Source organism: Rhea americana, unplaced genomic scaffold (assembly GCF_003343005.1).
Source record: "Rhea americana isolate MKP2758 unplaced genomic scaffold, rheAme1 scaffold_61, whole genome shotgun sequence".
Taxonomy (NCBI): domain Eukaryota; kingdom Metazoa; phylum Chordata; class Aves; order Rheiformes; family Rheidae; genus Rhea; species Rhea americana.
The window spans coordinates 2,765,191-2,791,554 of NW_028186768.1; the positions used below are offsets into that span (position 1 = coordinate 2,765,191).

The 26,364-nt window shown below is 41.0% G+C and overlaps 1 protein-coding gene across 3 annotated transcripts in view; it reads left to right on the forward strand.

Moving 5' to 3' along the window:
* The window catches only part of TNC (tenascin C), a 73,644-nt gene that overhangs the window by 43,144 nt on the left and 4,136 nt on the right, over positions 1-26,364 (forward strand). For 2 of the 3 annotated variants that reach the window (XM_085320108.1, XM_085320109.1), the window contains 11 exons: positions 2,534-2,806; positions 4,872-5,144; positions 13,374-13,646; positions 18,434-18,556; positions 19,799-19,942; positions 20,630-20,749; positions 21,212-21,355; positions 22,227-22,357; positions 23,111-23,243; positions 25,129-25,280; positions 26,261-26,357. In XM_085320108.1, coding sequence (XP_085176234.1) covers positions 2,534-2,806; positions 4,872-5,144; positions 13,374-13,646; positions 18,434-18,556; positions 19,799-19,942; positions 20,630-20,749; positions 21,212-21,355; positions 22,227-22,357; positions 23,111-23,243; positions 25,129-25,280; positions 26,261-26,357 — 1,863 coding nt within the window. Of the gene's footprint in view, positions 1-2,533; positions 2,807-4,871; positions 5,145-6,379; positions 6,653-9,014; positions 9,291-11,624; positions 11,898-13,373; positions 13,647-18,433; positions 18,557-19,798; positions 19,943-20,629; positions 20,750-21,211; positions 21,356-22,226; positions 22,358-23,110; positions 23,244-25,128; positions 25,281-26,260; positions 26,358-26,364 lie in introns of all 3 variants that reach the window. The other variant, XM_085320110.1, reaches the window with a different exon arrangement.

Below are 26,364 nucleotides of genomic sequence, written 5' to 3' on the forward strand. Positions count from 1 at the left end.
TTTTTTTTTTTTTTTTTTTTTAATGCACGGAATAAATCACTTACTGCTATGGAATGAGAGCCAGCCTTGAGTTATACAGCATGGACAATGCCCCATGCAGCTTTTAAAGTGTCATAGCATCAATTCTCTCTTTTCAAACTGCATGCAAAGAGAGATCGAGATGCATCTGCTATTTCCAAGGCAAATGAAAATAGTAAGATGTTACAGGGATCTATCTGGATTGTGGTTCAAACACAAGAAAGATCGCAAGGAGGTTGTGGTTTGCAGCATTGGCATGAAAGTGGTGATGTCTGAGAAAAAAAAGACAGTAACACATTGGGAGTATACCTTTCTGAACACTTCCACCTATTATCCGTAACATATGATTTGGATGAGCAAACAGGCCTGTAGCCAAAGAGCTCAGTTCAATAATGATCAAAATACCAATGGTTAAGTTCATGACTGGAGAACCTAGCTGAAGACTAGTGACCATGCCAGTCCATCACCTAAAACCAAATTCACTATATGAGATAAAGTATTTAYGCAGTAACATACAGATTATTGCACACCTGGTACATGRTTAGAGCAATCTTATCTCTCAATGGTTTGTTCTCTTTTTTTCAGTTAAGAAACATCATCTCTTGATATCGTTTGCTATGATATTGTCATTGTTTTGTCATATATGTTGGACGATTTATGGATGGGGCTTTTTGAACTCTCCAAAATCCAAGTCGGTGCATGATTGTATATGAAAATCTCTTAGTCTCTATAGAGCATGATGGGGTTATGTGTACGTCCATTTCAGACATGCATGAAAGATAAATGTGGGGGAAAGGGACTCTGCATCTTGGAGGAGAATGAAATTGAGCAYTCTTCAGAGAAATCTAACTTGCTTTTAAGATGTGATGATTCCTGCATTCCTCGTTTTACTTGAAAGATTTTGCCATACTGTTACTTTTGGTTTAGTTGCATTTTCATTTAAAGGAAATGTGTTTGTTTTATTTGTTTCTGTTGCCATTGAAAGATCCTTCATTTCTGATACAGCCAATTCCTTTTCTGTCCTGCTTTTTCTTTTTCAGCTAAATGGTGCTGTTTTGACAGGAGTTCAATTTTGCCTTGAGGAGTGTCTCATTCCTGCTCCTGATTAATCAACACAGTTCTGGATTCATGCTTTTCCTTTTTAACATCTTTGTGTTATTCYGTAAATAATTTTATCCTTTCTAATAGGATGAGAAGAGCTGATCAAGACTTCTATGTACCTGAGTCATAGCAATTTACTATGTGTAGGTGCAGTATCTGAGCATGAGTAGATCACACGATGATAGCTGAGAGTGATCCATGAGCRCCAGCCCTGCAAATACAGCCCCATCTATCTATATGAGGTCATGCAGCAGTCACAGAATTAGCACTGTTATCACAAGTAAAAAATTTCTGTGAATAATGTCACCGAGCCTAGTTCTCCCTTACCTACACTTTAGTTGCACCATCTTCAAATATATGTAAAACTTTAAGTTGAAGTTTAAAACTGTCAAATCCAATTCGTTTCCTTCCATAGATGATCTCTCTGTTGTAAATGCTCAGTCCTTTATTCAGTTAGCCTCTCTTCTTAGTACTGTGCTTGTGTCAGCAGTGCAAGCGCTTAAGAAAAGTAATAGAAAGTCATCCTAGCCCGCAGGTCAATGATAGATTATATGACAAGATTTCCTATGTGGAAAAAAACAGGTAGTACTGTGGCATTTTCCCATGTGACTGCTGATTTTAAGGAGTCAATTGTATTCCCTCAGTACCAGACAGCTTTCTATTCTTACTAAGAAAATGACCTAAACTTTCAAATTTAACAGCATTAGAGAGTTATCTCAGATAGTTCCCATGTTCCTCAACTACACCTGTGATGGCTTATTAGAATCCTGATTTCTGTGAATGCAGATTTCAGTTGTAGATTAAAATCAGTAACTCTAAAAATCTAAATTTCTCTGCCTCCAGGAAGATTTTGGAACAGAATAATTTAGCGTAAAGGAGACAAATCTATTAAACTGATAACATGCAGACAGAGAGGAAAACTTYCTTTATTTATTGTTTTGGATTAGAAATAGTTCGAAAGGATAAGTAGTATCTTTCACGGACACAGTTAAAAGCATAAACATCTAAGCCCTAAGTACTATAAGCTCAGAGTATCCTCTTACCCTTAAAACTGACATTTTTGCAGTTTGCACAGTTACTTCATAATGACGAACACTGAGTTTTTAATAGCTGCAGTGAAGTGGTTATAGTAATACTTGTCTCATAGGGAGTTGTAATTAATGTTGACAGAACATCTGCAGCTGTAAGACGGTCTGTAAACTGTCTTCTGCAAGCACTGTTTTAGCATTAATATGACTATTTTGGTGGTTCTTTCCTTACTGTTCTGTATTGCCCAGTCTCTGAAGAGAGACTCATGCCATGCTCCATGACATTGATTACAAATGAAATTCATTAATGTGAACAGTCATTAGGTTATACCTCATTTCCATTATCTGTAATCTGTGTAACTAATTGACTCTCTGTCCTTATTCAGAGGAGGAACCTGAACTCGGGAAGTTATCAGTGTCTGAGATTAGCTGGGATGGTCTCCAAGTCACCTGGACAGCAACTGACGGGGCCTATGAGAACTTTATCATTCAGGTGCAGGAGTCTGACAAACCAGAAGAACCCAGGACTGTCACAGTCCCAGGTGGACTTCACTTTATGAATATTACAGGYCTCAAGGCCAATACACCTTATACCATCACACTTCAAGGTGTGATTCAAGGCTACAGGACCAAACCCCTTTCTGTTGAAACCACGACAGGTATCTTTTCAAGTCATTCACTCAGCCTCATGTCTCCCTTACTTTGCAGATGGCGATATGACCCAGACCTATTTCATCTGCTAGCGAGAGCTTGCTCACTTGGTCTGTTTTGCTTGAGGTGCACTGAACTCATTAAAGCTTGGCTGAACATCTTTGGCATGGAAATGTCTCATCATCAGACTTTCCAATAAGAGTCTCAGTGCCCTCATGGAGCTGTTTGTTTTTAGGAATGCTTTTTGTTTGTTTGTTTGTTTGCTTTACCCTCAGAATGGCTTATTTTGCTCCTTTTTATTCACTTCTCTGCTGGCTGACACTAATTGCAAAACCTAGGTGGCTGTTGAACATAGTCAGAAAAGCCTGAAATTATGAATATTTTAAAATATAAAATGAATAGCTTAAAATTATAAATACCTGTTCTTTATAGCCCAGGTAATCAGTGAAGAGTTTCTTGGTATTATCCTTTAGAGGCTATTTCTGAAACGATTCACCAACTTCTGAGTAAGTTCAAGCTCAGGAATGTAATGGGTGCGGCTGACTCAAATTCAAGGACAACCACCTTCCATAAGTTTGTCCATGGAAAAGAAGTGGATGCTTACCAAGAGTAGTATCATCATTGATCGGTATAAAGTTAGTTTGGTTGATTGCTCTGGAAAAGATATAATGCAAGATCCAAATCAACAGGATTACACTGGTATAGAACTGATCTGAAAGAAGAAAGTTAAGCCTCACATCATCGGAAGGTTGCGTGACACTAATCAAGAGACATGAAAATAGTTTTCTGACTGATGTTATAAAATACTGCAGTTTAGATAAATGGGACAGTGGAATTTTTCATGAGCTCCTACTGTAAGACATAGAAAATACACTTAAGTCTACCCTATATGGCTCATTGCCCCTTCTAGATACTATGATCACTGGTAAGAAGCAAGATATGAATTGATTGGCAATAGAGGGGCAGCAGTGGCTCATCCTTGAGATGATTTCTTGTAGACAGTATCTGCTACCTCTAGGCTTCCTCACAGCTCATTGCAACCTGCTGCAATTGTGCAGTGGATGGAGTGTGTTTTCCCTGAGGATACATTGTCCAGCATGGAAGGAGATAAAAGTATACATGAGAATTAAACAGAATTGAAAAAGTGGCATAGTAGAGCTTGTTTGTTGCAATATTGCTTAAAGCAACTTGGCTTAGGTAGAAATGCTTGTAACACAAGGCTTTGGCTCTATCCTTCTACAGGCTGAAGTCCTGCGCTTTGAGAGCCCTAAGTGTGAGCTGATAGCAGACTGTCCAATGAAAATAGATAATTGCGACTAGACAAAGTAGGCTGTAGGGGCACAAAGAAGAAAATGACTTCATGGGTGTCCTGCCTAAACACACAATGTGCTCTCTTTTTATTAACTTAATAAAAACAACAGAAGATGCCCTGCTGAGGTTTTCCCTTCCCTTTCTGGGTCACACTCAGCACCCAGCTTTTCAAAATTTTCCTTTCTGGGGACTTCCAATTGTCAGAATTTTCTGAGCCTTCCTGTTGCGTGTTAGGGATGTCTACAGAGAGGAAGAAACCCTAAGGCAGCTACCACTGTTTTGCATTTTGGCTCCAGCTCCCAAATTACATGCCAGCTTTCATAGCCTTAAGCTGAAAGGGAAAGTAGAAGAGCTAAAACAAAACACAATTTTTCCGTCTGGATGAAGCAATGGCTCTAGTTTTATCTTCCACTAAAAGTGAAAGTTGACTTTTCAAGCCTTGGATTTGGAAATGTTCTTCCTTTGCATCTGCTTTCATGCTCAAACCTCAAAGGTGCATGGCCACTCCTGGAAGCAAAGGTGAACAACCATAACTTTAGAGCTTTTTCTTCCCCTCCTCCTCACCTTATGTAGCATTTTGAGGTACATTAATTTAATTTCTTCCTCTTAGTGCCTGCTTACCTGTAGCAAGCTTTTTCTCAAACTATTTTCTCCCAGGGCAGCTTAGAGTGTTGTCWGCATGAGCAGAGCAAAGCTCATCATTTCTGAGTGAATGGAAGTACGAGCCTGTCCCATTCTGACCAATGTTATTTTCCTCCTCAGGAGCACACCCAGAAGTTGGTGAGCTAACCGTTTCCGACATTACTCCTGAAAGCTTCAACCTTTCTTGGACAACCACCAGTGGGGACTTCGACATCTTTACTATTGAAATTATTGATTCTAACAGGTTGCTGGAGCCCATGGAATTCAACATCTCAGGCAATTCAAGAACTGCTCATATCTCAGGGCTTTCCCCCAGCACTGATTTTATTGTCTACCTCTATGGGATCACTCATGGTTTCCGCACTCAGACAATAAGTGCTGCAGCTACAACAGGTATATAAACCTACCTCAATGCTAACTTTCCTTTCTTCTAACCCTTTCTTCCAGGTTGTGCCCCTTTCCCTGCCCTCTGCTACCCCATCAATCTACCCATTGCCAAATCCTCTACCTCTTTCCTTGACAACTCCCAGGGAAGACCCACTGGAGACATTTGGAACTGTGAATGTCAATCCACCATCCTATCCAGCCAAGTCAGTCAATCACAATGTGATGCGATTGCTTTCACATAAGAATATATTTTCTCTTCACTCAAAACATCGGGGGGGGGGGGCAACCTGAGATACAAATGAAAAACAGCAAATTTCACAAGAACCAACCAGGAGATGATACATTATGTTACCCTTGCAGCATGTGTTGCCATCTGTTACTCTGCATTAAGGAAGCACTATTGCTCTCAGATAAGCAGATTTCTGGATATCATTTTTATCCTGCTTCTCCAAATAGGTTTCAGGCACATTTTTGTCTGTAGATGCCTACAAAGCCAATGCATTGCTTTAATTTAACTTTAGAGTTCAGTTTACATTGGATGAGAAGAGTGCATTTGACTTGATGTGAGTAAATGAAATAAATAAGCATTTAGCTGTTGGCACATTGCACATCTTGAGGTTTTACGACTGGCAGTTTTTCCAGTACAAGCTGTTGGAGAGAGGGAAGTCAAATGTTAGATGTGTGCTGGCTAATTACCGTGTGAATGTGGAAGGAGAGGACTAGATTACAGAAGCAGAAGGCACATTTTCAAAGCAGGCAGACAACAGCTCATATTGTGATAATTTAATATGTCTACCAAATTTTGCTTATTGACATGATCTTAGAAAAAGTTGTCATAGCAATTTGTCATGGTAATAGATTAACTTGGTAATAGATTGCACAGTTAATACAGATTGTATTAAGGAATATACCTAGTTTTATACTAAAATAAGCTTAAAAAGGGAAGAGCTATGACCCACAAAGTGCTCTTGAACTTCCTAAGGTCAATGAAATTAAGCATAATATCAAATATTAGTGATCAGATCAGTAATACAGGGTTGCAGTTTCTAGTGCCAGCAGGTTGTGATTATCCTCACTGAATCACAGGTAATGTGGGCAGGGTGATTGTAGGGGTCTTGGAATGAAAAACATTGAACAAGGCTAAATATTCTTTGTAACCTATRCCTCATGTAAAATTCAAACTTTTATTGCTTTGGGTTTTAATAATTGCAACACATTTCCATTTGTTTTTCTTCCCGTAGTAGAGGAACTTCTCCTTAACAAACTCACTGTATCAAATGCTACCTCAGAAAGCATGTCGCTCATGTGGGAAGCGCAGGACAATGTCTTTGATCATTTTATTCTAGAAGTCAGAAACTCTGACTTCCCTTTGGACTCCCTGGTGCACACAGTGCCGGGGGCTTCCCGGAGCTATGTGGTCACCAGCCTCAGAGCTGCCACTAATTACACTGTCCAACTCCATGGTGTAATTGATGGGCAAGGTGGTCAGACCTTGACAGCACTGGCAACCACAGGTATTTCGCTGTTTCAACTTCAAGGTTTGCTTTTCTCTCTTCCTTCCTTCACTGTCCACCAAACTGCTCTAAAACATGTCTCCAACTCATCATCGTTCCTTTGGTAAATTATAGGAAGATTGCTGTGAGGGTAGGCTGAAATAAGCTGAGTCTAAGAGTACTTGGAAAAAGAGAAACCTGAGACAATGGAAAAGGCTGAAAAAGTGTCCCCAGCATTAAGGGAGCCAGTGGTAAACCATAATCGGTTTCCTTTATATATACACCTATCCGCAAGTTCTGTGTATATATAATTGTCTTGCTCCAGTTGCTTGTCGTTTTTCACAGAATTATCTTTGCATTTGATCTGGAATAATCTTCCTGTTTATCCCATCCTCACTTGCTTTGTTCTTGGGGGAGGGGGCCTTCATGTCTTTGTCAGATGAGACTGGCACCTGCATGTCACTTTGGTTCTTTGTTTGGAAAGGTAAAATGTCTTCCAAGACATTTGCCTGTCTCATGGGAGTTTCAGGCAGCATGCTAGCTGTCCAGCCAAAACTGCATGGAGTGATCCGGTCACCTTGTGCTGGTTCCAACATCCTTCTCTGCCTGGCATTTTATGCATTTCCAGCAGAGAACTCAGCTTGAAAARGAAATCCACCCTTTCTTGGTGTTCAGCCCACTGCTCTGTTAYGTGCACTGAGACCTTTGAGTCCTAAAGGAGAACGGCCTGTCTGGCTGCATTGGATGCCAGAGCTTTTCCCATGGTGTTGGTGGTTCCGAGATAATGGGAGCTTACTGAGGCTTGCCTAAAGAGATAATTTCAACTTCTGTTGCATGTGGAATTCTCTGGAGTTTGGGTGTCATGATGTGAGCCTGCCTGACTGGRTGTAAGTAACATGTAAAGGAATGTGGCCATTTCAGGATTGCATTGGAAAAGATCGTTTTGTTCTCTTTGACCTGCATGCAGGGCTGATGACTCCATGCTCAGTTTCACTGGGTTCTTCACCCATGCCTGTTTGCATTGTGAATATTTTCTGACCCCCACCCCTCTCTTCAGAAGTATCATGCCTACATGATGGCATCTTCACTGTCAGCCACGGTGACGCTGCTGGTCACTAGTTGACAGCATGACAACAGATCCAGCATGTGTCCTTAACTGGGGCCACTTGGATGCACTTGTTCCTAGACTTTTTCAGAGAAGGAGATGAATTATTTTTTAAAAGTCTTGTGATGAGGGATGGGGAACAAAAGTTGGAACATCTTGCAGCGGTTCATGTTTTAGTTATGAAGAGATTTTCATTCTTTCGTTGTTCTCTTGGTCAGTGAGATATATCCTGCTTACTTTTCTCCCAGCATGAATTGCTTGTGTAACTACTCTCTTGTATCTTGCTAGCTGTATTTCCCTAGGTGTTCTGGTTTATATCCAATTGGCAAGAGAAAAAATAGAGACTCAACCACCAGACAGCAGGGTCATGTTTGTGCTCTCTCTCTCCACTCCAGTGAATCTTTAATGATTTTATGCTAAATGAAACGACTTCAAACCAGGAAGGATGAAGAGAGCTCCTCCTGCTATAGCATGAAAGCCAGGGTTCCTTTCCAACGGGGGAGAGATGTGGTTTTGAACTTCCTCCRGCAGAACAGGAAGGTCTTTGCTTCCTGAAGCAGTGCCCTGACCACTGAACTGTCAGAGAGAAGTAGACCAGCAGCAGTCTCCTTTTGGAGGGAAAGGAAAACTGCTGCTGTGTTAAGTTTTTCATCCTGTCCACTAGACATTGCCTACTGGTGCCTAATCAGAGGATGAGGAACACTTTGTTTGTTGAACCCAGGGAAGATTTGGCCCAATATTGATGCTGACCTAATCACTGCTAGGACTGAAACAGATAATAAACTGCAGGATTCAAAAATATAAGTATCTACAACTCTAGGCAACAGAATCGTTAAGCAGAACCTGAACTGGGATTTCAAGGACGCACATTTTGGACTTACCTAATTCATGCCTGAACTCTACTTTATCTTACTTTGAACTTCCTGGGGATTTGGGTCTCCCCCTCAGCTTTTCAATGCTGAGTAACTGCAGTTTCCATGGTTTTACCCTGAGGCTGTATGCTGGTGGTACTTCTGTAAATGAGGTCTACATTTGATTAGGAAAATTGAGTTTATTTAGGAAAATTAAATGAGAAAAATAAATTAAAACTCAGCACTGACTTCTTTCTAAATCCTTACAAATAGCTATTGCAATATTYTTTTCTTCTTTCTTCACTGCAAATCAGTGCTAAAAGGTGTGTATAGGCATAGCTTTAAGGAGCTCTAACTCTCCACTGCCAATTCACCCTGCCACCACTGAGTAACGCTGTCTCTTTACCTGTGTTCCTCTCTCCTTCAGAGGCTGAGCCACAGCTGGGCACGCTCACACTCACAAACGTTACCCCCGACAGCTTCAACCTCTCATGGACCACAAGAGATGGGCCTTTTGCCAAGTTTGTTATCCATGTTAGAGATTCTTATGCAGCACATGAACCCCAGGAGCTTACGGTGTCAGGAGGTGCTCGCAGTGCTCACATCTCAGGCCTGCTAGATTACACTGGCTATGACATTAACATTAAGGGCACCACCGATGCGGGTGTTCACACAGAGCCCCTCACTGCTTTTGTCATGACAGGTACCTGCTTAAAGGTTTGGAGTCTATTTATTGTTTTACAAAAATATATATCTCAGCATGGATGAAAGGAAGGACTCTCTACAGCACTGAGTATCTTTCCCAGCAACACTAGTTTCATTTGCTGGCTTCCTGTGGGGATGAGTCAAACAGTCATGTTGACCCTTAGAGAAATTGTCCAGGATAAGCACTAGGTTCAAAGGAGTTAAGAGCGCTCCTGGGTCTTTCTCCCAGATGTAATGACCTTTTTAAATATAGTTTGAGGGGGAAATAAGTCCACCTCATGTTTGCAGTTTATCTTACCCTCAATAGTTCCATCTGAAAGATCCAGGGAGCATTGAATTTTAAACCACTTCTTCTCTTGTGATGTTCCTTCAGTGCATACTTTACCTGCACCTGAATATTTTGACCAGATTTTGGCTGAGATTGGTTAAACACCGCATACCTCCTAAGACATCAAATAAATGCCATGGAGTTTGCATTCTAGGTATTATGTGGCCAGTATGCACTGCTAGGGCTTGTCACATAGTCATCTGGAAGCCCTAAATAGAATTAAAGCAAAAACTCAGGCCTTTTTCTTTTTGTTATGACTCTATCAACACACAGCAGGTTCAGCAGCCGCAGTAGCAGTGTCCRTCACATCATCTGGGATAGTGCTTTCTGTGGAAGACAACCTTCTTGACCGTTTCCCTTAAAGAAAATGGTTGCATTTTACACTTGCCTCCCTGATGACTTGTAGTTAGAAATGAATCACTGTTTGCTTTCACAGCTCCTGTTCTTTTGCTCCACCATTGCCCAGATGCCTCCTTTTGAAAAATGCAACATGGAAATTGGRATTTTTAAAGGAAGCTTCCCACAGCTGGGTAAACATGTGGCACTCTGTGCATAGCAGTAAGAAGTGCCAGCAGTTTGCATAAACCTGCTGGGTTTAGAGTGTTGGTGTCGCGCAACACCTATCCCACGGTAACAGTTTCAACATTTGGGGCTCATTATTTGTTTACCCACCCTCCTAGAGAACAAACTGAAACATGGATGTTTGGGAATGCTTGATTAGAAACAGTAAACAAGTTGCACAAATGGCTACAAATTAATAAAATTATGACAGAATCCCAATGTGTAAACATCTAATGTAAAGATTGTAAAACTTCAGGAGGGAGTTTTTATACCAAATTCTAACAAAACAATTATTTCAACAATCCTGAGATGTCAAAACCAAACTCAGAACCTTTTCCCAGCTACATTTCTGGGTTTAACCAACTGGTATTTTCTTAAGTGAGTGGAATTTGAGTAACTGCAAGATTTGATGGATAAGCTCCTGCAACTAGAAGGCCAGATTTGACAAAAAAATTAGAGAAATACTGGCTGTGGGTGGGACCCAGGGCTTAGCAGAGCCAGTTGATTTCCCTATTTGTCCTGTCAGATTTTGAAAGAGCATAAAACACTGAGAAAATATCCYGTGAAAATTTGGCCTAATTTTTCAGGATTATGATGAGAAAGTTTTGAGAAGTTGGTCTTCAGCCTCTAAATTTGGATGTGTATCAGATTGATGTGAAAAAAAAAACTGCCCTAGAATTTCTCTAAGTTGTCAACATGTCACATCAGTAGTTGTCTATGAAGATCTTCAGGCAGATGATTGCTCTGTTCTTCAATCATTAGCCCCTGTCCTTAGCCAGCGCAGGCTCTTGCTTCTCTCCTATCCCTTTAAAAAATCAACGTTGCAAGTATTTAGCGCTTGCGCTGGCTATAACCCTGCCTGATTACTGTCCTGCTTTGGGCTGTCCTTCTGGCATCAATGACAATGACAAGGAAAAGCTGGAGATACTCATGTGAAGTAGAGAGGTAAAAAAAGTGCAAAATACAGGAATTGTGAATGTCAAAGTTGAGGCTTGTCCCTTAAACATTGCCAGTRGAAACAAGTGGAAGGAAATGACAGCTTTGTGCATAACATTTCTAAAACTGTTTCAATTTCAACTGGCTTTTTTATGGTATGCATATATATATATACACACACATATATATATATATTCGTTTTTTATAGTGCATGTGTAACAAGAGAAATGTGCTTATGTAGTGAGCTTTGAAGGAATTTCAAAGGAGCCTRTGAGATGAGGTGCTGACACATCCTTGATGAAAATGAAGAACTGATCAGCTAACGTCTGAAGGCTCCATTGAAAATCCCAGTCTTCTCATCCTGGCTCTGCATTTCCATTAAATCCATATTTTTTGGGGGGTGGGGGAAGGAATTGTGATTGATGTTTGGTGGAGTCTGTGACATTTTCTAATTTGCAATGTTTTTCACTTCTTTTTTGTGTGTTTTTGCACCTTCCCTTCTTTTAGAGGCCATGCCCCCACTGGAAAACCTAACTGTCTCTGATATTAACCCTTACGGGTTCACAGTGTCGTGGATGGCATCGGAGAATGCCTTTGACAACTTTCTAGTAGTCGTGGTGGATTCTGGCAGGCTGCTGGACCCACAGGAGTTCCTCCTTACAGGAGCCCAGCGGCAGCTGAAGCTTAAAGGCCTTATTACTGGCATTGGCTATGAGGTTATGCTTTATGGTTTTGCCAAGGGGCACCAAACAAAGCCCCTAAGCACTGTGGCTGTTACAGGTACTTCAATGTGAACAAATTGTTCTCTTCCACTCTTTCTTGCTTTACTTCTCACTTCTTGGAAGATGTTTCATGCAATCCATTTTCAAAACAAACCTCGGCTTTTGCATCCTTTTCTGCATCGTGGCTACACATAACTCCTTGTGGTTGATAGGTTCACCAATGAAATTCCATTCCTTTTTACTTGACATTTCCCTTTCGGCTCTGAGAGGGAGCCGATAGAAAAGCATGACGTGTGAAAGTTTCTGCTGTGGTCATGCAGGTACTTCTAACTGGAGTCTTTAACAAAAAATGGCTGCATGCAAGAGCTTATCTTGTTAAAAGCTGCTGGGCAYCTCAGAGCCTCCAACCTAACTATCAGGAGGAGAATCATACTGGCTTTCCTGCCCATGGTCTCCTCTCTCTCATTCTCTCCGTGGGTTCTACCCACAGACTATCGAGTGTGATCATTGCCACACATAAAGTTGGTATCTCTCTCCATGAAACCTTAGTTCATGTTCTCAAACTCATCGTAGCTGTTGTTTTCCAGCTACATTTGAGCTTTCTTGGAAAATCGTTGCAGACTGATTCCGTAGCCCCATAATCATCCAGGCTCATCTGCATGTTGATGACTATGCACCAGTAAAGCTGAGGGTTACCTGATTGGAGATTGGTGAGAAAATAAATGGGAATGTCTTCCTGTGGAAGAAATAAGTGCACTGGATATACTGAAAAAAAACCCAAACACTCCAGTAACACGTCTGTAGGTAACGATGCTTGACCATACTGAGTTAAAGATATTTCAGAGTAACTTAATATCTTAGAAAGCCTGGGATCCTCTTGAGTGAGTTCTTTCAGTAACAACAGTAGGTCTTTCAATTTGTATTTAAGTGTGCAGTTTAAGGGATATGGATTTTCATGACTCCTTGTTGTTACTTCAGCATTTAATACGGTAGTGAAGGACTTACCCTTCACTGAAGAAACATTAGAGGCCAGAACTGCATGGAAAAAGGGTTTTGCATGAAGGAAAAGACTCTTTCAAGTGGCTTCTGTGATGTATTCCTAACAGAGGGAGATCTGACAATATTACAGGCATGGCTGCAGATGTGTAACAAGAGCTTGTTTTTATTATACATGGAAGTTTCACATATGATGGGTAGCTCAGTGAAAAGCAAGGGACAAATGCACATCAAACTTACTATGAGCATGTTTAATTTTGCATGGCAGAGGCAAATGGTGTATGTCTATATATTGGGTTTGCTATGAAACAGTGAAAAGTTTGAGCGGGCCCACACAGACTCACATATATCTTCTTCAAGATGTGTGTAATGCTAATATACTTTTTTTTTTTAATAGCAGACATTGTTTCCCTTTCTTTGAACTATGGTTGGATTCTTGCGGTGTGCTATATCCAGACTTCAAGTGGGTCACTAATGAGCTGGTTTAAAAAGTCATCTTTTTTTCCCTCCCACCTACTGCTATCTTCTCCTTTTTTAGAAGCAGAACCAGAAGTCGACAACCTTCTGGTTTCAGATGCTACCCCAGAGGGCTTCCGTCTGTCCTGGACTGCAGATGATGGGGTTTTCGACAGTTTTGTTCTAAAAATCAGGGATACTAAAAGGAGATCTGATCCACTGGAACTAATAGTACCGGGCCATGAGCGTACCCAGGATATATCGGGGCTGAAAGAGGGTACTGAGTATGAAATTGAGCTCCATGGAGTTAGCAGTGGACGACGTTCCCAACCCATAAATGCAATAGCAACCACAGGTATTGTCTTTGCAGTAACAAAAGCAGAACGTGTTCATCCCTGTTTATTTTAACATCTCTCCTTTTCCTAGATGGTTTGAGCTGTTACTGATGTGTTCGGATCGTCTTCTCCATGTCCCTCATCCAAGTTTCTGTGCTATGCAGTGTACTGATTTATAACCAATCATCTCTGATTCCTTAGCTTCATCATTACCTATTTGATGTGGTTTATTTATTTACTCCCATGATCTGCAAGTAGGCAGCAGAATCTAAAAACTAAACGATTAGATTTGGGAGCCGAGAAATATATTTTGTTTGTATCAGGTTCTATCGGTGATCTCCCGGGACTAATTATATATCCCCACTTCACATCAATTTGCCTCCTAGGAAAGGAGGAACGATGAAATGGATTTACCAGAGGTATTGAGAAGTTTGTTTATGACTTGATCAGCAAAGGACTGAGCACCATTAACTCAGATTTATTTTATTAGGAGTAACAGCTGCTTAATAATTCAAGGTAAACTTGAGTTTCTTGCAAAATTAAAGTTCCAGTGTCTGAGAAGTCCTTTGAAATCCCCCAGTGGAAGTTGCTATACATTCCCATTCATTTATGTCAAGTATCCTGAAGTGAATTAGCTTAGTGAATTATCCAGATAAAATCATCTAGAAGAAGAGAAGCAGGAATAAGTGCCAATTACTGTTTTGTTTAGATACTAAAACCTTGATCCTCAGTTACAGTATACCGATTCCACAACATGGAGCTCTTTTTCTTTCATCGTCTCACATGATGAAAAAAACTTTCTAAATGAAAATGAAAATGAAAATGCCTGGTGTCTGAACTTAGGCTAAACCTCTATATGTTTCTGAAAAATCTCCACCAGAACAAAGCCTCATTTTCACAGTGTCAGTGATACTAATCAAGTAAAATATTCTTGAGGCTCAGGTTGAATTCCTCAGATTGATTTAAACAAAAAAGGATTCACAATTTAAAACATTTCAATTTGGCACTTTCGAATGAAGTCTTTCCATTTTTTCTGTGAAAAGCATAGTCRCTTTTTGAAACTTATTTAAATCCTTTAAAGTTATTCTTTTTAAAGCATCAGTGAAACAAAATATTTTTATTTAAAGCAAATGAACCCCTTTGATCCAAATTCCCTCTCTCAAAATTTTTGAGCGTGCTGATATTAAAGTGTAATAATTTGCTATCAACCCAAGTTAAGGAGGAGGGAGAGGAAAAGAGGAAGCCCAAGTTCAGTGTGCGAGGGCCTCATGATTCACCTCAAGGTTTGTGGTGGCACTTTTTAGCATGGAAAGGCACATTTCTGACTGCTGCCATCTCCCTTGAATAAACAATGAGGAAATATGTGCATTCACCCAGGCTTTTACACGAACCAGAACACGCATCCGTCACAAGCCACCTTTCTCCATGCTCGTGAAGGTCAACTTGTAGTGGAGAGGGACGTTTAAAGTCAGTTACACTTATTAGCAGTATGTCCCCATTTTCACTGCCTCCCAGATTATTTATGATAAACCACTAACAGCTATCATTTTCCTCATGGCTACATTTTTATTCAGCTCTCAGAGAGATTTAGGAGTATGTCAGATACTGAAGCCTGCAGCCTGACAGATGTTTGTCAGCTGTAAATAGGCTATGGGTAACTGATTGGAGAGCTGAATCCTCAAAAAGTCAGCTAAATAACTCAGACCACAGGTTGAACCACATAGCTGGGGCCACCAAGGCATCTAACTAAATCTTTAATTTAGGAGTTATTAGGCAAACATATGTGTATATATATAGCATTCCCAGTTTGATTGCAAAGAAACAKTTACTAACTCTAAAATGGGTAGCTCCCTGCTCTCTGCAGTTTATCTTTTTGCCCTCAGCAATTCTGCTGTGAGAGAAAACACGAGCTGTAAAACCACAGTGGTGAGAGGTAGCCTTGTACAGAGCTGCAGAGCCTCCCTGCAACACAAGGGAGTTTGCCCACTGGTGCTCTCTGAGGTGCATTAGATGTCCCCTGAAAATTCATTTCTGTAATGTTTACCGAGGCGCAATTCAGCCCTGAGCAGAGGACCACAGCACGGCTGTGTGCTGCTTTGTACCCTTGATAAGAAATGAGGGTCTCATGCTGCTACTGTTTTCTTCTGTTTTGCCACACTAGGGTGGCATTTTTCATCTGAGAGGATCCTAAAACTCTTCATATACTATTCATATGTAGTAAGTGTAGCCTGATGCTTCTTGTTACTCAGGGGAAAAGAACTAATAAACATATTTCTGTATTCTGTTAGCAATGAAGGAACATTTTTTAGCCCAAACCAAGAATAGCAGCTCCTCAGGTACCACAGATGTTTTAAAAGTGTCACAGCCTAGGAAGGTCCTCAGTCTCTCATACAGCTTTTAGGGTTGATGCTGGAGGATAACCTAAATTGTCTTTATCTGACCAACTACTGCATTTTTTTAATGAATGAGGAGACAGAAACTTGCTGCTTATTTTTTATGCCTACTGAATCTTGGCTTTCAGGTAGCTGAAGAAGATTGTTTCATTTGCTCCTTTTTCATTTGCTACGCTCAAGGGAACAGCTCTGCTCCATCTCAGGGCCTTTTCCAGGACTGAGGCTTGCTGTGATTGTCTTTTATGCTGTTTGCTCTTAGAAATATAGTGATGGTTGGGATAGTTGGGGACGTGGGACTTGCTTTTTCCTGGCTCTGAGTAGAGGAGGGGCAACTCTATTCACTGGCCAGTCTCTACCTCTCACGTTGAGGCTCCTCTGACCACTCTGTGCTGCACAGCAGTTCACCTGGTACAGGACACAAGCACAAAGCATGTGTCCACAGATGTCTGTATCACAGTGTCCAAGTAGGGTGGATTGAGGACTTTATCTTCTGTGCAAGACTGAAATGATTGTGTCTGTSAAAACCCTGAGTGAGTTACCACCAGCACTTTTTGCTAAGGGCACCTGCATTGTAAAGGAAAATCAGTGTCCTCCTCTTCATTCCTTTTTCTTACCTGGGTATTTTGTATTCTCTCCTGTTTCCCTCAGACTGTAGCTGAATCAGTAGCAACTCTGGGTGCCGTSTAGCTATACTAACTCTACCTTCCTTTCTTCTTTACCTTTTATTATTTTTTGCTTTCTTTCTTTGGCTTTTCCTTATAAACAAACCCTATAGTCCCAGCATATCTAGTGAGCTCCGGAGAAATAATTTATATTTCTCTGGAGAGCTCAGTTATTTTTCTTTCCTTGCCCTCCAGCTGATTTAGTGTATTGCTGTTAGAGCTTTGGGGACACATGGAACAAACAGCCCTCTTAGACTTCTTTCTTGCAGACATGTTCTTTCCAAGCTATTTCAAACACAGACGCTTCTTTTCTCCTCTTYCCCCCCCTTCTCCTGCCCACCGCCTGTCTCTACCGCTCTTAATGTGGCTGGTGTTCGGTATCTATCGCTTTTGTGCTAATGGCCTTCTCTGTGTGGGCTGTTTATTTTTGTTCTAACACATGTCAGGGTTGCTTTGGTTACAGTCAAAAAAGATGAATTGGAAGTGAGATGCTGAATGTAAACTTCCAAGTGGCGRGTCTCTTTAGTATGCTTCCAGAAGCCCTTTCTATGCTCATTTTGAAGTAGCTTCATTAAGCCTTTGACTGGAATGTTACTCAGACTGTGGTAAATGTTGGTTCACGTCTTTAGATTAGGTTATTTTGACAAACAGGCACTCTCTTTGCCATCGAAGTGTCCAAGGCAGTTGTTGGATGGGAGCAACATCTGGTTCTAAGCAGTGCAGCTGCAGCATTCTGTCTCTATTGGAAGAGTTAAGGTGTTTGGGGCTGTATGTATGCCTGTATGTTAAAAAAATCCAGTGTCTAAAAAAATCACCATAAATCCCACCGGTAGTGTATAAAGGACTGTATTCTCTGCCCATTCTAGCAGCATCATGTTGCTCTGAAATCAGCAAGAAATCCAGCAAAGTCCAGCAAGGCAAAACAGTGGGATGACACCAGTGAATCTGTCCCGCTTTACTGCTCTATCTTATATGGGCAGATGTAGTGCTCAAGTTTATATAGGGTGAGGCCGAGTTGTATACCAAAGAGCTGCAGTGCAACCCCAAGTGCCTTCCTTGTGATGGATGTACCTGGATGTCCTCTGGATGGATATATTTGAATTTACCTATGAAAAGTCATGGTCTCAAATAGAAATTCCAAGAAGAAAAACTTGTTGCTTCTAATCTGAAGCCAAGAGAAGCTGCAGACAATCAGTGCTTGAGAGGATGGAGTCCTCAGTACCCTTAAACAAGTGAGTTAAACTCTTTTTAGGCATCCTCTGGTAGGAACTTAATGCTCAGGAGGAAGGTTCTCACCATTGCCAATAGCAGTTGTCTGCTGTCACTCAATGAGGAAACTAAAAATCATTCAAGTGAAGCTGGGTAGAAAAAATCATAGTTACACTGAATCCTAGGTAATAGAACAATATTCCTATAAATAATCCTCTATATTTTTCTGTAACCATGGAAATTTCTGTTACTTCCCTGGMCATGATATATAGATATATATCTGGAGAGTTTCAAGCTTTACCCTACTGTAATTTCAATGAAAAAACAAAATTTAGATCAAATAGATTATAACTCTCAGTATAAAAAACTATTAACTCTTTGGGGCTTCCTGCGTCGTTGTCACATTGGACAGAATATTACTAGCGACAGCTCTTGGGACAGAAGACTAAGACAAATCACTCTTCCAGCAAGAAGGACTGATAAACAAATGATTTACCTTTTTCTTTTTATGTGGTGTCTTTGTCCTCTCTTCTCCACTGGCAGTTGTCGGATCTCCCAAGGGAATTTCTTTCTCAGACATCACGGAAAACTCAGCTACAGTCAGCTGGACGCCACCACGCACTCGTGTGGAGAATTTCCGGATTTCTTATGTCCCTGTCACAGGAGGTGAGTAAGTGCAGGGAGGGAGAGGTAGAGGGGGCCAGCAGAAAGGGTTAGTTGCACTGATGTCCATCACTCAGTGCGTAGCAATCTTGCACAGATCATCTCTTGTGTCTTCCAACAGTTGAGGAGGAATACAAGTGAGCATACATGGTGTGTGAACGTGGTGTCCCACATCTCATAGACAACACTTGCAAGGCAGCTCAGAGCTAGATTYTTGTATGGCTGTATGCCTAGTTGGGATCACATTCATGAAAACCTCTGTTCCCACTGAGCCTCCTAAATACGGATTTATTTCCAAACAGCTTCATTCTTCTATAGGCACTTCGTGAGCTAAGCATATTTGAAAAGATGGYCCTTGAAAATAATAATCATAAACCATGGTGCAAGGGCAGTGATTTTTCTTCATGCTCCCCAATGTTGTTTCATTCCATCCATTATGTCTTAAAAAAGCTTCCTATACTTAAACAGGCTTTTAGCATGACTTATGGACATCACTGAATGAAACAGCTAAAATCACATAAAGAGCAAATATTAAAAATAGCAGGAGCACAGAAGCAGTGCTTTTTGAGTAAGACAGGTCAAGATAGAGGCCTCTAGACAACATAGTACATAAGCACAGACACAAATTTAAGCATATTAGTCATCACACAGAAGAAAAGGAGCAATCCAAAATCCTGAAGCTAAGTATTTGCCTAAATGCTTTGCTGTAATAAATGCATAGTTCAAAATAAATATGTCCTAAGTCCTTACCCACAAATACAAGATTTGGACAATCTTGGAATACTGTATCTATATCTGAGATGAGATGGGGAAGGGAGAAACTCCTCATGCATAGCTTATCTTTCTCCAGCCTGTATAAGAAAAAAAAAAACATGTAAATTAGCAAGCTTTGTCCCTTTATGTGTATGAACATGCATATAGAGAGACCTGTGTTTTCACCTGTCTTGTTTGTGAACTTCTGGTATTTTTGTAACCAGAAATGTTCCTTTTTTTCTCTTACTTTTGGCACGGATACCTCTAGGAAAAAACGCAAACCAATGTCCTAGATTTAGGTTTCATGGCAATAGTATTTTTTTCCTGAAATTGTCCCTCAATATTAGTGATTGTAACTGATCGGGGAAAATTCAGCCCCGATCTGCACAAGTTCATCTATGGTGGTCACAATATCTTCTAGCTGAAAAACATCCTTTAGGTATTTTATGGAACATTATGTTATTAATTCCTTGGCATTTGGCTTTGTCTTAGGTACTCCCAGTGTTGTTACAGTTGATGGAAGCAAGACAAGGACCAAGCTGGTGAAATTAATCCCAGGAGTAGACTACACTGTTAGTATCATCTCTGTGAAAGGCTTTGAAGAAAGTGAACCCATCTCTGGAACTCTGAAAACAGGTAATACATACAGAAGAAATAGTTATTTTCAAATGCACTGTTCATGCCATAGAAAAGACTCAGAAATTGGAGCTTGGGGATCAACATCTTTACAGAGATGCAAGGAGTAAGGTGAGTATTGGATAATAAAGTGATATTTATAGCCCATTCTAGTTGTGCTGGAGGYAGACATCTATCCCAGTTCAGGGAAGATATAAAATGAAGTGCAAGATAGAGTCCCATGAGGAAGAAAGGCAGGGCATGGGGGGGTTGGGTGGTTAGCTGGCTGTTTGATTGGTTTATTTTTAAACATGTTGGGCAAGCTGCAGGTCAAAGTGGCGATTGGTTGCTGTCACATTAGTTCTTTTTCCCAAGCTTTATCTCCCGAGTTTGCTCCAAAAAGCGGTCCCGACTTGAGGGTGTTGAAAGAAATATGTCAGCTCTGGCAGAGCCCTTAAGAGTGATGATATCAAGAATAGATCTGAGCTAGTTATATCTGTTCCCAGTGTTTAATCTTTTCACACRTTGACCTCTCTTTTCAGTTGAGGCAGTAGATGTCTCTTTATGGGCGCTGACGTCTTTTCTGGAGAACTCCACTATTCCAAAGGGGGATCATAAAAACTTTGTATCATATCATTAAAGCAGAGCATTGCAAGGAGCTGAGCGTGTTTGTCTAACTCCCTCGATACTGCATTCTCTTTCTTTCAGCTCTGGACAGCCCATCAGGCCTTGTAGTGATGAATATCACAGACTCTGAGGCACTGGCAACCTGGCAGCCAGCAATTGCCGCCGTGGATAATTATGTTGTCTCCTATGTTTCTGAGGATGGTAAGCAGAGTTAGTGATGGGTCAATAAGCTGTCAGCATCACAACTTTTAAGAAGGATTTTCAGAAATGGGTGCAGCAGTATGRTTCTAGGAGGACGGGATGGGTGGCAGCTGTTATTTGAAGGAGATCTCTCATTGGAAGTGTTTTGAAACATCCTCATTTTAGTTACAAGTTCCTAATTCAGACCTGAACAGAGAAATTTGATATTCGGGAAGTGTTATAATTCATATGAACACTAGGGAGTGCTAATACTTTTAGATAGAAGACTCCAGTGTTAACCCACATTCAGCTTAGGTGTAAGCAGAGAAATAAGGTCTGTGCTTWCACTGCTATTTCATGCTTGCTCCCACATGGTACAAAATATGATCACTGAGCAGAGCATGGAGTTGAGCACATTGTGACATGCCTGTCCTGCCGAACGGTAGCCAGGATCTGTCCTCTTCTTGTGTGTTCGATTCTTAGAACCAGAAGTTACTCAGATGGTGTCAGGAAACACTGTGGAGTATGACCTGAACGGCCTTCGACCTGCAACTGAGTATACACTGAAGGTCCACGCGCTGAAGGACACGCAGAGGAGTGAAACTCTCTCCACCAAGTTCACTACAGGTGCTGTGTCACACCTCACTGTGGGGAGAGAGGGAAAGCTGCCATCTCGTGTAGTCCCCACTAGGTTCACGTTTTTCCAATACTATCAAGCCATCCAGCACATTGTATGTTTTTGTATRCCTAGAAATCTGAATTTTGATAGTCTTTGCCCTATATTTTCCTCTGATGGAAGGCCACTGGGCTGGCCCAGGACATAGTTTTCTGTCACCAGTTCTGCAGCAGTTCTTGCACAAAGTAAGAGCAGGAGCAGTCGTTTGGGGGCTGATAGTGGGGTGGCAATACTGAACCCATTCTGCTGGTTCCATCCTGACGGCTTCCTCTGAATACCAGTGAAATGATGCATGGTTCTCATTTTACTGAGCACAGACTGCTCATTTACTTGCCTCATCCAAGAACATTTACTGAAGAGTTAAGAACAGAGCCACACAAATTCACTGTTACAATTACAGTGGAGAAGAGAGGCTGTAGCCAGATGAAGTATATTATATGAAAAGTTTTCCTATTCAAAAGAGGCTTCTTTGGAAACAAAACGTTTTTCCTGAGAATATGATCTGTCTTTCTGTGTGAAATATCAAAGGGCACAGCTTTGCTTCAAAAGATATTTCGATGCAACTGCTTATAAACCAACATGCCTAAAACAGGCCGGTATTTTAACTTAGATAAATAACTACAGTTTAGAACTTCTAGTGATAACATTTTTTAAAGCACAAAATGAATTTAATGAATAAATTAATGGGATTTTTGTTTAATTTCAATTTTCTGTAGAGGAAAAGTTTGCTTTCCTAGTCTGTTTTAGTATCCCACCCATACGACAACCTCTGTACTTAACTCCACATGAATGTGATTGTAACCGGTCTGTTGGCTCCTTCAGGGCTAGATGCTCCAAGAGATTTAAGTGCCACTGAGGTTCAGTCAGAAACAGCTGTGATAACTTGGAGGCCTCCACGTGCTTCTGTCACTGATTATCTCCTGATCTACGAGTCCATTGATGGCAAAGTTAAGGTATGGTGCTGGTATCCACACCAGAGAGGCTGTGTCCTAAAACAGAGCACTAGGGATGCTCAGTAGTGTCTGGCCATGGGACATAAACACACACCTGAAGTTAAACATGGTAAAATACAAAGTGCATGTTTAGGTGCYGCCTTGAACACAAATGAATTTAAAACTTACTTACGTACTTTCCTGACTCATATCCTGAAACAGCTAAGTTGCAGCCTAAACTTTGACAGTCCTCTCTCTGTGATAGAGAAAAAGCAAAAGCAATCATTTTCCCTCATTCTAAACCTGTCCGATGGAATGAATTCATATGCCCCAAAGAAAGGGATTCACCTTTCCTAACTCAGGAGAATCCATTCCCATGAAAGTTAGATGTGTAAGGTAGGGTGAAATATGTGATATTTCCCAACACATATACTAAAGGGTGACCCTGCTTAATTTTTTAAGAGTTTCACGTGAGACATACATAAAACATGTGTGTTCAATGCATGCAAATTCTTATGCTAACTTGTTTTGAAGCTACATAGCTTAAATATTATCACAATAAACATTCATTTCCAGACAGCTTTTCTCATTCTTCTAATGAAAGTTAGAATTATAAAAGTCTTCAGGGAATAAAAGTATTTTATTGATAATTTAAATGTTAAAATACCATAAATAATTTACATAAAAATAATCTACAAATGTAAAATATGTAGCAATTACAGCCTTTAAGATTTTCCCACTGAGATTTCTCCGTATTATTTATTCTCCATATAGGAAGTCATCCTGGGCCCTGAGACTACTTCCTACAGCCTGACAGAGCTGAGCCCATCTACTCAATATACGGTGAAACTTCAGGCACTGAACAGATCTCTGAAGAGCAAAGCAATCCAGACTATTTTCACCACAAGTAAGAACCTTGAAGTGTGTAAGCAGCTAAAATAACATATAAGTTACTGCCCTCAAGACAGAGCTGAGCTCTACAATAAGCAGATATAGATCTCATAGAAGTTTTTTAATACAATTGTCAGTAAGTGCTTCRTTCACTGGTAGTGTCAGTGCAAAAGTCTCGGTGCTCCCTGAGCTATAGTCCTWTCTCCTTCTCCCAGACTGGCAAGATGAAATTCATTTCTTCCTATCCATCCATGTTTGCCACCATAGTCATCCTCCTGAGTAAATATTCTCCCTTTCCCATGTAAAATGTTGAAAGGAGAATTACTTTTAAAACCCAAACTGATGTTCCAATTTATTTATGTGTTGAAAACAAATCAACTTTTTAGCTTGAAAGGAAGCAAAGCACGTGTGCAAAAAAATCAGTTCAATGATCCTCAGAGCAGAATTCCTAGACATGTTTTTTTCTCCTCTTTGAGATCGGTTTTCATACTGCCACACTGGCATATTCCTTCCAGCTGTAGCAGGAAAGGCTCTCCAGCAAGCTGAATGCAATAATAAATTGGGTTCTCTGAAGGTCACTTCACAGTTGACATAGCTGGCAGTCACTGGTCTCACTGACACATTTTTTGATGGTAAGAAAAATAAAATGTTGCTTAGTATTAACTGTGAAATCTTGCCTGTCATTTGTCTCCCTTTTCACTGTTTCCAGCCTTTCAGACCCAGCAGGACCTTCAAACGTGTGCATTCCTCCTTCCACCRCTTGCACTAACTTCAGCTCAGGGACTCACAGAAATGCTAGTAAAAGCCACAGAGCCTTAGGTCTACTCACAGTCAGTTCTCATGTAAAACAAAGTGAATTCCACCAACAGGAAATGATCTTCAACCAGCAATAAGAAAAGAGTTGAATCTGGTTATATTTAAATGACATTCGCTATATTGGCCGTAAGCAGGAACTGAACAGACTGCTTCCCCCCATGCAAACACAGGGTCAGCCTCTTGTTCAGACACTGCTTAAGCCTGGGCTTAACTCTAAATATATGTATGCGTCCTATTAGTTTCAGTGATAGGGGAACACTGAAGTAGTTTCCCACTGAGAGATGGTTTCCTCCAAATCCCAAAGCTGATGCAAATTTCTCTGTAGCTGAGGCACAGGCAGCGATCTGGAGTGACAGTCATGCTATGGGCAGCAAGAGTTGGAAACTCTCCTGTGGACCCACTCAGAACATCACTTAATTGCACCATTGGCTTAAAAAGTTTACGACCTTAGTGATTTTTTTTAAAAAAAGCTATTTTATGTTTAGAAATTGTATTGACTGTGATGATGCTATTAATTTGTTGTTAGAAAGAAATGCATAGCAACATTTCCCTTTAGTTTCAACTGTCATTATTTGCTTTGTTTTTTAAAAAAAGTCTAGTTTCATAACACATTTAGTTTTATACTTCTTAGCAAGTAATTCCTGATTTATTTATTTATTGTTGCAGTCCTGCCTCTGTATTTCCCTCTCCCTTCTCTATCACCTAATCAGAGACTTGCAGGTTTGGTTTTACCCAAAAGTTGCTGTATGTACAGCTCAGGCCAATTAAATATTTAGCTGAAGGATGCACTCCTATCATAGCAGGGGTAGTTTTTTGGCATTTAGAGCACTTCCGAAACTGTAGACAGACATGYAAAAGCTTACTTAAAGGACAAATTGGTCTCTGAATATTCTCTATGAGCTACATCATCTGCTCTTCACTCTAAATCTTTTGTATGAAGGGTAGCATTATGGCCTGAACTTCTGGGCTCTGTAACCTGCCTGTGCCATTGGCCCAATACAGATTTTTACATGAGTTACTGTTTTCCACGTTCTTTGTAAGTGCTGATTTCTCAAGGACTGTTCCCTGTTTTCTTTCGTTTTCAGCTGGTCTTCTCTATCCTTATCCTAAAGACTGTTCCCAGGCTCTCCTGAATGGAGAAACTGCCTCTGGGCTGTACACAATTTACCTGAACGGGGACAAGGCACAGCCTCTGCAAGTCTTCTGCGACATGAGCCAGGATGGGGGTGGATGGATTGTGAGTAATGGGCAGAGGGTCCAAAACAACCCTCGCTGTCATCTGATTGTGCCGTGAGAAGGGATAACAGGTCCCAGCCTTGGTCAACTACAGCATCTCTCATAGCACTGCGTTAGAGTAGGGCTCCCTTGTCTATAAATTTGGGGAATTTTGTCTTGTGTAGGACACCTCCATGCCTAGAAGCTAGATTGCCAGCTCCCTCTGTAGTCAGAGAAGGAGAAAGCATCTCTAGGGGATGGTCATGTCAGTGGTCTCAGCACTTAGGAAAAGCACGAATTGCTGCCAAATAACATAGATCTCTCCCGTTGGCTATTGAGGGAGCTAAGATGACCATCTTAGATTGGATACACACCTTCTAAATTAGCTAGTTAGGTGAGATGAAGGTGGACTGACTCAATTTAGAGAGCAGGGAGAGTGAAGGAGATTAAAGCAGAGGTACTACCCCTTGCAGGCAGTTGTAGGGGGAGCCAGGCCAGAGAAGGCGTTCATTCAGCTGCCATGTGAAATGGTGGCCAGATAGAGCTCCCAGGCCGTTACGGGGGACATGTCCCACAAAGACAATGGATGAACAGCAGTAAAAATGCTAGTGCTCTCCTCTGACATGGCCTCAAACCTGAACATGCTGGAGCAACACACAGAGAGAAAGGGAGAAAGAACTGGAGAAATACATGGGTAGGAGACTGAGGGGTATAGAAGGACTTGGCTGAGAAATACAGGGCTGTGAGGGGCAGAGGGCAAGAATTAAAAGGCCACAAAACCCAGAGGAGCCTGGGAATCCTGCAAACTGGAGACTTGATTTAAAAAAAACAACATGCAACAGACTTTGTACGATTCAGTAATTGCATTGAGACTGCTGTGTTGGATGGTAGGGGTGGGGGAGCCATCAGTGCCATGCTCTTCAATGCAAAAATCACAGCTACTAGTATCCCTTATGTCAAAGGCAGCATGACAATAATGCTCCTTGCATGCTGTGATTGTAGGTGTTCTTGAGGAGGCAGAATGGAAAGGAAGATTTCTACAAGAACTGGAGAACTTATGTGGCTGGTTTTGGAGATCCTAAGGATGAATTTTGGATAGGTAAGTG